Below are 16,652 nucleotides of genomic sequence, written 5' to 3'. Positions count from 1 at the left end.
GCTTCTACATGCACAAGCGTGCACACAAACACAAATATGTACATGTACTTGCAAAAGGAATAAAAATGGAAGCTGACTGTACCAGAGTAAGGTTTCTTAAAACTTAACTGTGTTTGCCTTCAAAGTTCAGTGTGTGTGTGTGTGTGTGTGTGTGTGTGTGTGTGTGTGTGTGTGTGTGGAGGGCGGTGCTTTTAGCCTCAGACAGTAAAAGCATGTTTGTACAAGGAGCAGTATAATTAGAAAATACCAGGCAAGGGAGGTGTAGCCTGGGGGTTGGGACTGTTCTCTACATGGTTTGGATCTGCCTTTATGGACGCTAGGGGGCAGCATTATCCCTGACTGAAGGTGTTCTCACTTCACCAGTGTGTGCCCAACTCTTCACCCAGAACCCTTAAGGTGTACTTTCTGAGATGTGTCTTTGGAGACAGACTAAGCTTTAAGCTGGACGCTACTCCTGCCCATCAGGGTCTGGATGCCTTTTGTCCATTAGATGCAGGCCTTTCCTTTTGAAAATTATTCAGCAAAGTATCTAACAAGTTGTACTGTGGCCGCCTCATCTCAATGGCTTTTTGTTTCAGTCCTGGAGTGGACAGTTTTAAACATCTGCCCCAGGTGAGCTTGGGGAATGAGGAAGTGTTTGGAGGAGTGAGAACTGGAGGCAGATCTCTTGATTCTGCAGCTGGTAAGACTGTGGATGACCCAGTCAGGACTGGCTAGCTAAACAGAGGCCCCCTGGAGTGCCTGTGTTTTGTTTTGTTTCTTCTGGTCTGCAGCACGTGCAGGCTTGCCTGAGTAAACGTACATTGGCCAAGCCAATGTTGTCAGAATAAATGCCAGACTAAGCAGAGCTTAGTGGTCTGTTTCCAGGAGTCCAGACACCCGTATCTCTGGCCTTGGATCTGCAGCTCCCAGGTTTGTGTGGGACCCAACTACAAACCTTCAGAGCACCTGCTGGGCGAAGATAGCAATAAGTTGAGTCTGTCTTATGTGGTGGAGTGAGTACCCATCATTTCCAATGTATTTCTGCCAGGGCAGGACAAAATTGGCCCCACCTGGTCCTGGCTTTTGATTTTACCCTGTTCCGTTGCCTTCACTATAGATGGTTGGATTTACAAGACAGTGGTACATACATACTGGCAACACCTTTCGATTGTGCCTCCTATTTGACTAAGGAAAAATTGCTTTGAACCTTCACTGTTACTAAGGTCCTGTGTATGTGGAAGTCAGCCTTGCCCAAGAGCTCTGCCTTCTGCTTTCTGCAGCCTGGTGTCTGTTCTAACCCTAAGCACTGTGGGCTGATATCTCTGGCAGCAGGTTGCTGGTGAGATTCCTAAACCATTGCTACATTTCTGACCAGTGGGGGTAATGGTGTCATTTGTGCCCCAGCTTAAATTCTTAGGTATAGCCCTCAGAATATGATCCAAGACTCCAGCCCAGCCCCACTGAATTCTTCTGGCTGAATTGTCAAGCCCTGTTGATAGTGCGTGTCTTCCCTTTTAGGTCTCTTACCCCTGGTAGGGTAGATTTGTGGAGTCTGTAAGGTCTAACCATATATGTCCACAAGGCTGGGTCACAGAAGAAGACATTACCACAAATAATAAACAGGCTTGACTATATTCCAAATAGTCCTGGGTTCCCACAGTAACAGACCCACCTGGAGAAGCTGGGAAGTAGGCCATATAGGGGTGCTGAGACCTCTGGTTCTGGGACAGCACAACCTTTGGGACACGAAGGACAGAATTCAGGCCTGACAATGGAGACTGGTGCATCAGGACCCGAAAGGATCAGTCAGGTAGACTTCTTGCTTGCTGTCACTTGGTCACCTGGGCCTAGATATCCACCTGCCTGTTCCTACCTGCATTTCCCTTCCCAGTGAGGCCTCAAAAGCATGGTAGAGCTCAGCAGAGATTTTGGAAAATGTCAGCTCCCACAGAGTGGTCCCGGGACCACACTGGCCCTCCCTAAGGCTTTCAGTTGTCCTGGAAGTCAAAGGGTCCCCACCTTCTGACGTTTCAGGCTTACAACTAACTTCCCCTTCAAAAGTCATCTTCCTCCAGTTAGACTCTACCCAATTAGCACTCCCCAGCTCTGGTAGGACTAGAAGGCAAGCTCTTGGTTTCTCCACCAGGACTAGGAGCTTGTAAAGTTGGTCCATGTACCGTCTCCAGCTTCTGTTAATTTGGTCCCCAATTAGGGGAGATGCAAAGCTAGCCAGAAGCCACTGGGGAAGAGCCTCTGTAACTCCAGACTGCTCTGGGGGCTGGTTGCTGCCATCAGGATACTGGTACAGAGGTGTACACATCTCGCCCCGCCCAGCCCCACCCCAGCCCGCCCCATGACTTAGCGATTGGCCAGCCCTGATCTCTGGGAAGGGCTCTCAGAAGTAACCACACTAGTCAGTACTCAAGACAGAACTTTGTGGAACCTCTAGGGTTAGTGTCTTCAAGATCCCATCATGCTTGGCCTCTGGCTACTCAGCGCCCTGTGGACACCAGGTGAGTGATGATTTGATTTCAAGAAACCCATTCAGGGCTTGGTATTCGACCTAGTAGCCAGTTATCATAGTCAGGTCACCTTGCCTCTCTAGAGTTGGTTCTTGGGTATGGAGAAAATAGGTAGATACAGAAAAGATCAGAATTTGGATTTTTCAGAAGTGAAGTGTAAGAGAAGTTGGCTCCTGGGACTTTCCCTCCTGAGCGGATTACAGAAAGAGTGATACCACTAGGTGTGGTGCCCATAGGGCAGCTTCCCTGGCTGTTATAGGAGTCCAGTCAGCAAAGTTCACTCACCTGTGGGACCATGGATGATGCTGAACCCTCTCGCTGGGCAGGGTCAGAAGCTAGAGATGCAGTGGTCCCAGCTCCCTAGGAACACAGGGTCCTGACTCCCACTGGAAGACTTGGTTTACTTCTGTCCTGGGAGGCATCTGGCTGGAATGGTCTCTCCTCTTGCCTTTTAGTCCTGGAAGTTTGGGGTTAAGAAGCTACACCCTTTGCCTATGCCAAGAGAGGACACTTCTCTGGGATAGGTGGTCTCTAAAACTGGGCCTGCCTACAGAGGGTCCCTCATCTGTTGTTGGATACAAAGTTTTCTGTTGGGAAGAGAAAAACCTGAGGGAGGGTGTGCTTTCTTAATCAATTAGATCTGATCATGTAACTAAAGATGAGATCAGGTCAACTCTAGATGTCTGGCAGGCAGACCAAGGGCCTATGTGTTTTCTCTCTGGGTAGGTTTAGATAGGCACTGGGGAAGGATGGGGGTACCGTGCGTGGCGTGCTAGGTTCAGACCACTGACTCTCGTACGATGGATCCTGTGGTATTTTTGGCACAAAGCTCTTACCTGGACCACCAGGTCAGATCCCATTGCTGGTACCTAGCCATGTGGTGATTCCCCAGATCAGAGGGGAAGCAGTGCCTGTGCGGTGCCCTCTGACCCCTTTCTCCTGCAGCCGTAGCTCCTGGACCCCCTTTGCCCAATGTGAAAGAGTATGAGGTAGTAAGGCCTCAGCGCCTGACTGCGTCCCGCGCCCGCAGAGACCTGCCCTCCCACTGGGTGAGTCCATTAGCTCCGCTGCACAATCTGTTTCTGTGAAAGGACCAGCAGTCTCTGGGGGCTGCTCTGCACAGCTGCAGTACCTAAACCTGTCTGTGTGTCTGGGCATGACTATGGTCTCTCCCTGTTGTGCTTACCACTTCCTTCCTGCCATCACCCTGAATCAGAGTCTAGAGCTTCTCTCCTTTGGAGGCCATTGGCTCCATCTGGAGAGGCCTGTCACCCAGGAGAGGTACAGCAGCTTGTGCTGCCCCAGGCCACTCCCCAGTTTCAGTTGGCAGCGGTTCTTCAGATTAGCTAGCAGCTGCTCACCCTAAAGCTATGTAAACGCGGCTAGAACCTCTCCGGCTGGGATTTCCTGGGGCTGGGAACCGAGTATAGCCTATAGACCTCCAGGAAGGTTCCTGGGCCTGTCCTTGTTTGGATCTCCAGGAAACATCTCTGCCTGGGCTTTCCTTTTTCCTGGTGTATGCTGTCCCTAGGGCTAGCTGGTTGTGCACATGGTGTATGAGTGAAGGGTCATAGAGTGTAGAGCACACACCTGCCCTGAACCTCAGGATGGACACCATAGCCAGCTGTGCAATGGTATTGCTGAGAGGGTCTGTTTACCTTGCCCACCACCATGTTGCCCTGGATTCAGTGGCTCTGGCTGAGGCTCCCTATCATTTCCTACCCTGCTTCCTCTGGAAAGGAATGTCATATCATCATCATCATCATCATCCTCATCATCCTGTGAACAAATGGGGAAATGGCTCAAGGGGCCAAGAAGCTCTATGCTTTTCTTGTTCATCTTGGAGACTTTCTTTGCCTGTCCTTCCCAAATAGCTCAACCTGGCCCCAGCCACCTACTTTCTTGCCTGAAACTAATGAATTGCAAAGATCTCCTAGGGAGGTCCTTCTGGGGCTCTCTGCTAAGAGAAACCGTTGGCCGTAAGCTGAAGGCCATTCACTGAATCCCCATCCAGGGCCTGTACCCAGAGAATCTGAGCTATGTTCTTGGGACCAAAGAACACATGTTCACCCTGCACCTTCGGAAGAACAGGTAAGCAGATTCTGGCTCTTGAGTCAGTTCCTGAGTCCAATGGGAAGTGTAGGCTCTTTATAGGGGCTGTTCAGGGGGAAGGTGAAACTAGGGAGCTTAAGTGGTTCCCTTCCAGGGACCTGCTGGGTTCGAGCTACACAGAGACCTATGCAGCTGCCAATGGCTCCGAGGTGACAGAACAGCTGCCTGGGCAGGTATGTGCCAGGACAGCCTTCCCTGGGCCAACGAGACCGTGGCAGCAGGACCTATGACCCTCTCTCCCTTTTTCAGGACCACTGCCTCTACCAGGGCCATGTGGAAGGGTACCAGAGCTCAGCGGCCAGCCTTAGCACCTGTGCTGGCCTCAGGTATGTACTGCAGACCCAAGCAGAAAGTCCCATTCTACAGAAGGGTAAGCTGAGGCAGTGTAAAAAAGGCCTGGGGCTGGAGAGATGGCTCAGCAGTTGTGAACACTGACTGCTCTTCCAGAGGACCTGGGTTCAATTTCCAGTGCCCTCATAGGAGCTCACCACTGTCTGTAACGCCAAGATCTGACACCTTCACACAGACATATATACAGGCAAAACACCAGTGCATATAAAATAAAAATAAGTAAATCTTAAAAAAAGGAATAAAGAAAAAAAGACCTTGGCATGAGACTTTGAAAAAAAAATCTCTTTGCTGTTCTGTGTTTGGAAGGGTTGGGGCTCTTAGACTCCATTAAGAATTGCCAGCCACGCCAAACCCATGTGCCTTCTTGTCTCCTATGTCCACAAGCCTGGGCATCTCCCACAAGGGTGGGAGGGGGCTGTTCCGAGGCAGTAGGCATGGACTACCTGTAATCCCTGATAGGCAAGCTGACCGTACTCCCTGTCCACCTGACTCTCCCTTCAGGGGCTTTTTCCGAGTTGGGTCCACTGTCCACTTGATTGAGCCTCTGGATGGTGATGAAGAGGGGCAGCATGCGATATACCAGGAGAAGCACCTGCAAGAGAAGGCTGGGACCTGTGGGGTCAGCGACACTAGCCTGGATGACTTAGGGCCTCGGGCCTTAGAAATCTACAGTTCTCAGCCTCGGGTGAGCAGCCCCTGCTGGCCAGTCAAGCCACAGAGCCCATGTTTGGGCCTACGCATGGCTGTCTGTAGTCCTGAAGTAGTCCCCATGGCCAGTGGTTGGACCTGGTTCAACCCTGCTGCTACAGAGAAAGCACTGGAGATGTCTAGACTTTGCCTCCCAGCACAGAGTTGGGCTCTGGGGTAAGTTGGGTCAAGGCCAAGAATGCTGACTAGATTCTTTCCCTAGAACTGGCTGATACCCAGAGAACCCCGATATGTGGAGTTGTACGTGGTCACAGACAGCCAAGAGGTATGGGATGCAGGGGCTGAGAGGGCTGGATGAGCTGGGATGAGGTTGCCAGGTCCCAGCCTAAAGACTGTATGTTTCTAGTTCCGGAAGCTGGGGAGCAGAGAGGCCATGCGCCAGCATGTGTTGGAGGTAGTAAACCACGTGGACAAGGTAGGTTACCCCAGGGATGCTGACACTTGATGAGAAGGTGTAGCTGTTTAGGGTGAAAAGGGCAAGCTAGCAGATCAGGAGGGGAACTAGTTCAGGGCTCTATACTGAGCTCAGTACCCCTCAGTGGTGAAATGGATGTAATGCCCGTCTGCCCCAACCCCAGCCTGACCTAGGTGGCATCTCACTCTCTGCAGCTTTATCAGGAGCTCAATTTCCGTGTGGTCCTGGTGGGCCTGGAGATCTGGAGCAGAGACAAGTTCTACATCAGCCCCCATGCCAATGTAACACTGGAGAACTTCTTGAACTGGAGGGAACAGAACTTGCTAGGGCAGTACCCACATGACAACGTGCAACTTATCACGTGAGTGGGCCGGCACACCCATCCACCACAGTGAGATAGAGCCAGGCCCTGGAGATTTGGCTTCTGTACAACCTGGCCTCGAGGGCAGGACACCAGAGCAGAGCTGTGAAGGGATGAAGAGGGGCCAGGAACCATGTTCAGGATATTACATGTTATGTCTGTTTCTAGAGGGGTTGATTTCATCGGCAACACTGTCGGACTGGCTAAGGTATCTGCCCTGTGTTCCCGGCACTCAGGAGCTGTGAACCAGGTAAATGGAACTCTCAACCAATTTTGCCAAGCTGTCTGGTGGCTGAACAGTCAAGCACAGAGTCTGAGTTGTGGGGTAGAAGTGTCAGTCTAGGTCCCTAAGAAACCACGAAGCAGTCACCTACTCCGGGGATGGATTTGGAACCTGTTTTTTGTTAGGGTATTAAGCAGAAAGCAGCATCACGCCTGTTGACACCTAGGGTGGCAGAGGGCATGTGGGTAGATGGTAGCAAGACAGTACTAATGATCATATCCTCATAGGACAATGCCAGGGACCCCATTGGTGTAGCATCCACCATGGCCCATGAGCTGGGCCACAACTTGGGTATGAACCATGATGAGAGCATCCCAGGCTGCTACTGCCCTGTACCACGTGAAGCTGGTGGCTGCATCATGACCCAAATATTTGGGTGAGGTCCAGTGGGACATGTTGGGTGGGAAGGAACAGACTGGCATGTGGAACTCCCTGATGGTCATATCCCTTTCCCTTAGCTCCAAATTCCCAAGGAAATTCAGCAGGTGTAGCCAGGTTGACCTAGAGTCATTCGTGATGAAGCCCCAGACAGGCTGCCTGACCAATGTCCCAGATGTCAACCGGTTCGTGGGAGGCCCTGTGTGTGGAAACCAATTTGTAGAGCACGGAGAGCAGTGTGACTGTGGTACACCTCAGGTCTGTCTCACCCTCTCCCTGCCCCTTGCTGGTCAGCCTCAGCATTAGTGTAGGGGCCTCAACCCAAGGTCCTTTTTGCTTAGGTTAGCCTCTCAGGCCTGATGTTATGTGCCACACCACGTGTAACCCTTGGGAATCACACGTTACCACATTTCCCTTTGAGCCCCTAATAACCTATTAAGGAATTGGAGAAAAATTGTCTGCAGCCCCTTGCCCAAAGTTCACCAAAAGCTAATTTACCCTGGAGCCAGGTCTGGCTAGGGCATAGCTGTTCAAACCACTGTCCTCCTAGGACTGTAAGAACCCCTGCTGCAATGCCACCTCTTGCCAGCTAGTCAAGGGGGCAGAGTGTGCTTATGGTGCCTGCTGTCATGAGTGCAAGGTAAGTTGGACTCCACCCAGGATCTGCCCCAGTCAAGCCCGGGACAACAGGATACCTATGAAGGCATCATGTGGACCTGTTCCACGGTGAGCTTCTCTGTGGTACCAGGTGAAGCCAGCTGGTGAGCTGTGTCGTCCCATGAAGGACATATGTGACCTGGAGGAGTTCTGTGATGGCCAGAAGCCAACATGCCCTGAAGATGCTTTCCAACAGAATGGCACACCCTGCCCCGGGGGCTACTGCTTTGATGGGAGCTGCCCCACACTGACACAACAGTGCCAGGATCTATGGGGGCCAGGTGAGGCAGGCATGAGCATAGGATGGGGGCGAGCTTGTGGAGTGTCTGTGACCTACACCAGGCTAACTTCTCCTGCCCCCAGGTGCCCGGGCTGCATCAGACTCCTGCTTTACCTTTAGCATCTCTCAGGGCTGCCGTATCAGTATGTACGCTGGCAAGTAAGTAACAGCTGGGGGCTGGGGGTGGCGTGTCTTCACTGACAATTCCCCACAGAGGAGGACTGCTCTGTGAGACAGGTGGCTCTCCTGGAGTCTGCCCCACTTCAAGTCATCAAGCTTTGAGGAAGGAGAGGCCTGGGGCCATCTCCTGCAGCTCCCAGGCCTCTGAGCACGTGCCCAGGACACCTGTGACCACAGCCCGCCCTCTGTCTGCAGAATGGACCGGTGTGGGGTGCTGTACTGTGAGGGAGGCCAGAAGCCCCTTGAACGTTCCTCCTGCAGTTTCTCTACCCGCCATGGAATCTGCCACGCTCTCGGCACAGACAGCAACCCCGACACCTATGAGCTGGTACTCCAGGGCACCAAGTGCGAGGAGGGGAAGGTGAGCTGAGAAGCGCTTGAAAGCTATCCCAGGCTGTTGAAGACCAAATGTGCCCCCATGAGTCTCTAATGATGTCCTGTACAGACAGTGTTGACTGGTGGGGGCATGTGCGTTGAACCTCTTATCCCCTAGTCAAACCTGACAAGGTAACTGGACAAGCAGAGGCACCTGTCTGGAGACCACCACACCCAAGGTGTCCCTAGGGTCAGCCAGTCCAGTACCATTCTCATGGCTGAGCCCCTATCCCATGTGTGCGTGCGTGTGCACACACACACACAAGTATGAGGGCCTAGTTATCCTAGAGTGTGAACACACCAGCTGTCCTGGACTGACCTTTGGGTTTGAAGATAGTGGGGTGGGGGTGGGGTCTAGGCCAACTACCCAAGAGCCCCTTCCACCTTCCAGGTTTGCATGGGTGGACGCTGCCAGGACCTCCATGTATATAGATCTGAGAATTGCTCTGCTAAGTGCAACAACCATGGGGTACGTGTGGCCCAGGACCTCAGGGCATGGTATACCCACTGACTGGTGCCCTCAAGCTGCCACCACTTACTTGTCAGATGGAGTTTGTGGCAGAGATAGCTGTGGGCATAGCAGTGTGGGCTCAGACTAGCCTATATCCTTCTAATGGAGGCATCAACAAGTCCTCTCTGAGGCTAAGGTAGGACAGGTGCCCTCCATTGAACTCGTGGCCAGTGTGGTCACTAGGGATACTCCTTATAATCCTAAGATTGACATATGTGGGTGGATGGAGGAGAATCCTAAGTGTGCTGTGTCCTGCTCTGCTGCCCTGTGGGATACCCGTCCTTGAGGCCCGGCTTTCCCTCCAGGTATGCAACCATAAGAGAGAGTGCCACTGCCATGCGGGCTGGGCCCCGCCCCACTGTGCACAGCTGCTGGCAGATGTACCAGCTGGGCAAGCAGGTAAGGTCCTGAGAACCACAAGAGCTGGTTTTTGCGGGTTGCCGGGCTTGAGGGTGATTAGGAGGGATCCCATATCTCTGCATCTCAAAGGTGACTATGTCCTGCTCAAAACAAGGCCAGATAGCCTTGGCCCAGGCATCCAGGGCTACTCCATACAACCCCCACAGTGTCTTCCTCCCCAGTGGTCACTGCAGCTGTCCACAGCACCGCAGCCTCGGGAGCCTGGCTAGGCCTCAACGGTGGCACTGTGGGGCTGGCACTCACCACATCTAACCCATTGCCGGAGCGCCTGAAGAGCTGGTGTAATGTACCGGGCCCTCTGCTGGAGTCCTCAGGCACTTGACCACATGTGGGGTGTGGGACCTAGGACATGGTCAAAAGGGACTGATCCTTGGGCCAGTATCTCCCAAGGGCCCTCCCCAGCTCTTGATCCAGCTGGTCCCAATCCTGAATGATCATGTGCCATGTGTCACGCAGCATCTGGGAGCCTTCCAGTTGGTGTGGTGGTGGCTTTGGTGATCCTGGTGGCGGCGATGGTCATCCTGGCAGGTGTCATCTTCTACCAAAAGGTCCAGAGCCAAGTCCAGAGGAGGTGAGGACATGGAAGTTGTGACATATCTACATATGAGACATATACTTCCTGTACTCGGCACTTGGGAAGTGGCTTTGCGGCTACTTAAGAAAGAAGAAAAAAAACATTGCTTCTGTCAGCAGGCCCGGGCAGGGCATTCAAGGGGCCTTGGGGTTCTCTGGGTGCTGGGAAGGCTTGGTGGGAAGCTCAGGAGACTCCCAGGATCTCTTCTGTTGTTTCTTCTTCTCCTCCTCCTCCTCTTCTTTCTTTCTCCTTCCCTTCCTCCTCCTCCTTCGAGGCTTTAAAGGGACAGTGTGGGCAACAGATAGAGATACGGTAAGTCCAGAGTTGAGATGACCTTCCCACCCCTAGCCATGGCCACATATGCCCCACTAGGTTCCTACTGTGCCCTGCACCAAGACCTTGACCCCCAAACTGACTGCCAAAGCACAGCTTTTCCAAGATCCTCCAAACACCTTAGCACAGCTGTCAAGAGACTTGCTCCTTGGCCTCCTGGGCTCACCCGTGTGCCTGTGACTACAGCTTGCAGCCTGTGTAAGGTGTACCAGGGTAGAGATGCTAGCCTCAGTAGGAATCCTGGATTCTTTGCCTGGAAATGACCATACCATTGTTTGTCTCTTTTTCTCCCCAGGAGTGTGGCACCCAAGCCCACCACAGGGCTCTCCAACCCCCTATTCTCCATGAGGGACAGCAGCCTGCCAGATAAGAGAAGGCCTCCAGGCACCCCAGAGGTGGTTTGTACCAACCAGCCCCCGAGACCTACAGTGACACCAAAGAGGCCACCCCCTGCAGTAAGTACTGTCCTCTGAGGGCGGAGGTTGAACAGAGGGGAACTCAGGTTGCAGCCCAGTAGGGATAGTGGAGGGGTGAGTCTATTAGGGATAGTGAAGCCTTTTTGTATAAATTAACTCATGAGCCCTGCAACAGCCTGGAGTCTTGAGAAGTATCTCAATCACCCCAAGGGAAGGAGAGGGACTAGATCAAGATGTGTCCTCTAAGGATCTATATTTGGAGTCTGGACTTGTGGGTTTGAGGGTTCTCAGACCTGAACTGTGAGAGGAAAATGGGATAGGCCATGCATCTCACCTAGGGTGAGCAGGAAAGCGGGGGTGGAGGGAGTACCATTTGGGAAGTATAAGAGTCTTGGGTCCTTAAAGCAGGGGACCTGGTGGGCATGGGTTGGGGGCAAGCACTGCTTCTTGGGCCCATGCTCACATCTCTGTTTCCTGAAGCCTCCAGCTCCTGTGTCCAGTCCACCACTTCCAGTTCCAGTTTATACTCAGCAGGTAACAAATCTAATAAGCCTTGGGAAACAGCCATGTGTGTTCTGAGGACATGGAAACCTCCTGGAGGTGGCATCTAGTGGCTGACTCTGTGGGCCTGGGGCCCTAGGAAACAGCTGCTGTACTGGCAAAGTAAATTAGCCTTGCCTAGCTGGGATCGTAAATTGAACCTAAGGGTGGATTCAAGGAGCCTGGGAGGGAGGGGTACTACTGCTCTATCCCCCAACCCTGAACTGCTCTGCTCCCTGGATCCTGATTCTATCTCTTTCTTCCAACAGCTTAGACCTGTTCCACCTACCAAGCCCCTCCCAAAGCTGAAACCCAAGCAGGTAAAGAGACAGCCTTAACTCTGAGGAGACCCTCCCCTCCTTCAGGCCTGTGGCCCTTTGCTCCAGAGACAAATAATCCTACACTTTTCCTTGGGAGGAAGCTATAGAGATTTGGAAGGTCTCAGAATGCCACTTACTAAAGCTTTGAAAGTAGAGATTCATTCCAGTTCATTCTTCCCTGCAGTGTTGGAGTCATTCCCAGCAGGGCTCTTCACCTCTAGATGAACGGGAACTCCTTTGCTTAGACCTAAAAGGGGCAGCCTGTTTAGTGTCACTGTGGGTCTCGGGTCTCGGAGGCCACTTGGTAGAAACCACCTCTGCAGGGCCTGGAGGCCTGCTCTTACCCGGCAGGCTGCTGATCCCATGTAGAATGGGGTTTGGAGCGTCCTTTGGTGGGCTTGGGTATCACACTCGGGGAGAAAAAGAGACAGTGGTGAAGTCACTTCCAGGCAGAAAATCCAGGACTCCTGGGCATGCCCCCCCCCCAACTTCTCCTACTTCTGAGAATCCATGGGACCCTGCTCTAGCCCCAGCCCTAGGTAGCTACTCTGGGGTCATGGCTGGACCGGTAGAGAACCTGTGTGTAGGGGCATGGGCTTGCCTGTCCCAGGGAGCAAATGCAAGGTAGCAGCAGGACAGACACCCAGTTGCCCCTGAACTCTGACACAGGCCTTAACTGCACAAGTCATCTGCCCTCCTGACCTGTGGGACCTAAGGGTGACTATTTGTTCTTTGCTCTGCCCGAGACCTTGTTAAGGGCCTTAGCTGCTCTTCTGGGCACCTGTGGCTCTCAAGTGGCTTTCAGTCTACACTGCTCATCTGGAAAGTGCTAGTTGACAGTTTTCTGAGTGTCCTTTCGTTTGTCTACTTCTTATCTTCTTATTGTAAGTGAATGTGGGTTGATACAGGAAGAGCATGGAAAGCAACCAAGACAGGATAGGGCTCTGAATGCCAGTGAGTTCTTTGCTGGGAACCGTTTTTGTACTAAATAAACTGATGTCTAGGGAAACGAATGAATGCTTGGGAGATCATCTCGAGACTTTTTTTTTCTTTCAAAAAATTTTATTTATTATGTATGCAGTGTTCTGCCTGCACGTCGGAAGAGGGCACTAGATCTCATAGATGGCTGTGAGCCACCATGTGGTTGTTGGGAATTGAGCTCAGGACCTCTGGAAAAGAGCAGTCAATGCTCTTAACCTGAGCCATCTCTCTAGCCCAGCCACCTGATTCTTCTAACATCCAATAAACAGCATACTCCAGACACATAAGCTTTTAGTTTATTTGTCCTCTGGGAAATTGTCGGCATATCACAGCAGATCAGTCACTGCAGATCTACTCCTTTGGCTTTTTGCCAGTACCAACATTGGCCTCCGCAGTCCCCCTGACCTTCTTCATTCTGTTTTTGTGTTCCTTTTGCTGTTTCCAAGAGGTTTTTTTCTTATTTTTTTTTAAGATTTATTTATTTATTATGTATTCAGTGTTCTACCTGCATGTATGCCTGCAGCCCAGAAGAGGACATCAGATCTCATTATAGATGGTTATGTGCCACCATGTGGTTGCTGGGAATTGAACTCAGGACCAGTGCTCTTAACCTCTGAACCATCTCTCCAGTCCCTATCTGGAGACTCTTAAAATTCCACATCTTTGGAAAGTTTGACACTTAGCCTTTAACAATTGTCACTATGTTTTGCTATAGCAATTTCATGTTTTCTTCCTTTATTTATTTATCTGTTATTGTGTGTATGATGTACATGGGCATGTATGCACATGTGGAGGTCAACTTTACTTGGTTCTGGGACTCAGGCTCAGGTCGTTAGGCTTGTGCTGCAAGCACCTTTACTGTGTGATCAGTCTCAGTGGCCCTTGCTGCTGCTGCTGTTACTGCTGTTTATTATTATTAATTATCATTATCATTATTATTGTGTGTGGTGTGCTGTGATGTGTGCATGCAAGCCATAGCATGCAAGCAGGATCAGAGGACAACTTTGTAGAACTAGTTCATTCCTTCCACTCTTACGTATGCTGCAGAGCTTGAACTCATATTGCCATGCTTGCAGAAGTGTCTTTACCCAGTGAGCCATCTCACAAGCCCCTGGTTTTTGTTTGTTTTGTTTTGTTTTTTAAATTTAGTCTCACTATAGCCCAGGTTGATATGGAACTCACTGTGTATCCCAGGCTGGCCCTTAAACTCATGGCGGTCCTCCTGCTTCAGCCTCTTGAGTGTTGGTATTATAGGTGTAATTTTCTGTTTTCCTTTTTCCATTTCTGGAGGGAAGAGGGAAATTATTTATTTACTTTTTAATCAGGGCCTCACTATGTAGCCTTGGCTGGCCTGAAGCTCTCTGTGTAGACCAGGCTGGCCTCAAACTCATAGAGATCCTCCTGCCTCAGCCTCTTGAGTGCTGGGATTAAAAATGTACATCACTGTGCCTAGCCAATACTAATTTTAGACTTACATAAGAGCTGAAAAAGTCTAGCCAGGTGGTGGTAGTGGCACATACCTTTGTAGATAGAGGCTGCACGTTCATTTTGTGGCTGTCTAGACCAAATAATCACACAGAAACTATATTAATTACAACACTGTTTGACCAATAGATCAGACGTATTCTTAGCTAGTTCTTGCATCTTAAATTAACCTATTTCTAGCCGGGCAGTGGTGGCGCACGCCTTTAATCCCAGCACTTGGGAGGCAGAGGCAGGAGGATCTCTGTGAGTTCGAGACCAGCCTGGTCTACAAGAGCTAGTTCCAGGACAGGCTCCAAAACCACAGAGAAACCCTGTCTCGAAACCCCCCCCCAAAAAAATTAACCTATTTCTATTATTTTATATTTTACTATAAGGCTTGTGGATTGTTACCTCTTGCTTCTTGGGACTACATGATGTCTACCTCCTTTGGCAGCTACATGGTGTCTCTTTGACTCTGCCTACTCTCTCTCTCTCTATCTCTGTTCAGATTTCCTGCTTGACTTTACTCTGCTAAGCCATTGGCCAAAACAGCTTCTTTATTAACCAATGATAATAAGACATATTCACAGCATACCGAGGGGAATCCCATATCACACTTTTAATAACAGCAGTCTGGAAGCAGAGACAGGTGGATCTCTGAGTTCAAGGCCAACCTTGTCTACAGAGTGAGTCCAGGACAGCCAGGACTACACAGAAAAACCCTATCTCGAAAAACCAAACAAAACAAAATTTAAAAAATATCAAAACAACAATGAAAGGGAGAAAGGAAGGAAGGAAGGAAGGTAGGAAGGAAGGAAGGAAGGAAGGAAGGAAGGAAGGAAGGAAGGAAGGAAGGAAAAGAAAACCCTAGAAGCAATCCTAAAGGCAAAATGGGGGCAGTGCAAAGGGATGTCTGAGCAAGGATTAAGAGAAACTGGATGAGGAAGAAGGCCAAAATGTGCCTCGCCCAGAAGGAAAGCTCAGCAAAGCCTTCAAGATATACTAAAACCAAGCAATGTCAGGTTACCATCTTCTCTAGGAATGTGGAAATGCAAAGAAATGTGTTTTAGTAGTTAATTCTTTCCTTTCGAGCTTCTGGTAACACCGTGGAGTACTGTCCAGGCTGCAAGATGGGTTAGGACAGCTAGCCAAGAAGAGGAGCTCTGCCAGGTTCAGGTTCAATCCTCTCAGTGGTATGGCCCTCCACCAGCTGTGTCTGCTTCCTCCCAGGTCAAGCCAAATGTTGCACCTCCAACACCACCAGTCAAGCCTGGGACTGGAGGGACCACGCCTGGGGTGACTCAGGTGAGCCCCCGTAGGGAGGGAGTCCAGCTTACCAGCGATATCCTGCTGACTATGGCACTGCTCTGGAGGCGGGGGTGGGGTTTTTTTGGGGGGGGTTATTAACTGGTAAGTTTTGTTGACATCTGAAAGGAAAATGGGAAAAAAATCCTCAGTAATAGGCTGATTCTGCTTTATAATCTGTCAAAACATTTCGGAGCTTGCTGCTATCAGGGGCTATCAATTTTTCCTTTTCCTATAGCAATGAGAAGTCTACACCATATATGAAGTATTAGTGTAGTCATCTTGTGTGGACGGGGTCATTAATTCTGCTGTTAGGGGAAGTGAGAATCTAAAGAATTATAAATGGGAATTACTTAGCTGTACCACTTATAGCAGACCAAATGCTCATAACATCAATTTCCCTTTTTTCCTGGCAGAGCGCTGCTGGTCCAAAAGTTGCTCTGAAGGTCCCTGTCCAGAAGAGGTGACCAGCTAGGGCACCCCAGGGCCACTGCAGGCTTGTGGAAGTTCGGAGATACCAGTGCTCCTATGAACATGCTCCTTCAGCAACAGCCCCCACTCGGGCTGGACCTGCAGTCCAGTTGTTCCTACCTCAGGAATAATCTATGTGGCTCTTGCTGTCCAGCTGCCCACCTGAACCAGTGTCCTCTCACGGGCCTTGTCTGCAGTTGCTAGGCTGGGGTGATGTCACCTGCAGTGAGCCAGGGTGCCAGGAGCCCCCCTCCCAGCAACTTCTGCATCCGCCCTCACCTAGTGACCCCTCCCCAAGGCCGGGGCAGATTTGCACAGTTCCTGTATCTCCTACATCCCAGTCACGTAGGAGACGTAGGGAGGAAAAGCCTACGTTGTGGGGGAGGGGGTGTATGGGACAGGAATCGCCTTCATTTCCGGGATTGTGACAGAATGATTGTCTAACTTACTGCTAAACACTAGACATTAATAAAGATTTTATTTTATCAGTAATTACAGATCATGTTCTAAAAAGTAGATTTTTTTATTACACCAGATCTACTATTTCGCCTACCTTCTTTTATTTTAATCATCGTAATTTAGTCCTGTCCCCTGACTGACGTACAGGAGGACCAAGCCTATCTGGGATCGACGGTGGGCCGGGTGCAGTGTGGGCCCCGCCCCTTCCGGCTGTGCCTCGTCTCCTAGCAACGGTCTGAAGCCTCCCGATTTAC

At 50.8% G+C, this 16,652-nt stretch overlaps 1 protein-coding gene across 1 annotated transcript; it reads left to right on the top strand.

Annotated features, from left to right (window-relative positions):
* Positions 1-151: 151 nt before the first annotated feature.
* Adam8 (ADAM metallopeptidase domain 8) lies at positions 152-16,431 on the top strand. The gene is made up of 24 exons (XM_075972673.1): positions 152-2,495; positions 3,450-3,553; positions 4,519-4,595; positions 4,711-4,789; positions 4,866-4,942; positions 5,469-5,652; positions 5,878-5,940; positions 6,022-6,090; positions 6,285-6,451; positions 6,620-6,701; positions 6,962-7,110; positions 7,193-7,370; positions 7,663-7,752; positions 7,861-8,050; positions 8,133-8,208; positions 8,425-8,590; positions 8,996-9,073; positions 9,421-9,514; positions 9,992-10,106; positions 10,738-10,897; positions 11,339-11,392; positions 11,668-11,718; positions 15,394-15,468; positions 15,885-16,431. Exons 1-24 carry the CDS (start codon positions 2,456-2,458, stop codon positions 15,933-15,935), a joined length of 2,469 nt encoding a protein of 822 aa, XP_075828788.1. The 5' UTR covers positions 152-2,455; the 3' UTR covers positions 15,936-16,431.
* The last annotated feature ends 221 nt before the right edge of the window (positions 16,432-16,652 follow it).

This window comes from Microtus pennsylvanicus, chromosome 5 (assembly GCF_037038515.1).
Source record: "Microtus pennsylvanicus isolate mMicPen1 chromosome 5, mMicPen1.hap1, whole genome shotgun sequence".
NCBI classification, from domain to species: Eukaryota; Metazoa; Chordata; class Mammalia; order Rodentia; family Cricetidae; genus Microtus; species Microtus pennsylvanicus.
This window is presented reverse-complemented; position numbering and strand designations above follow the sequence as displayed.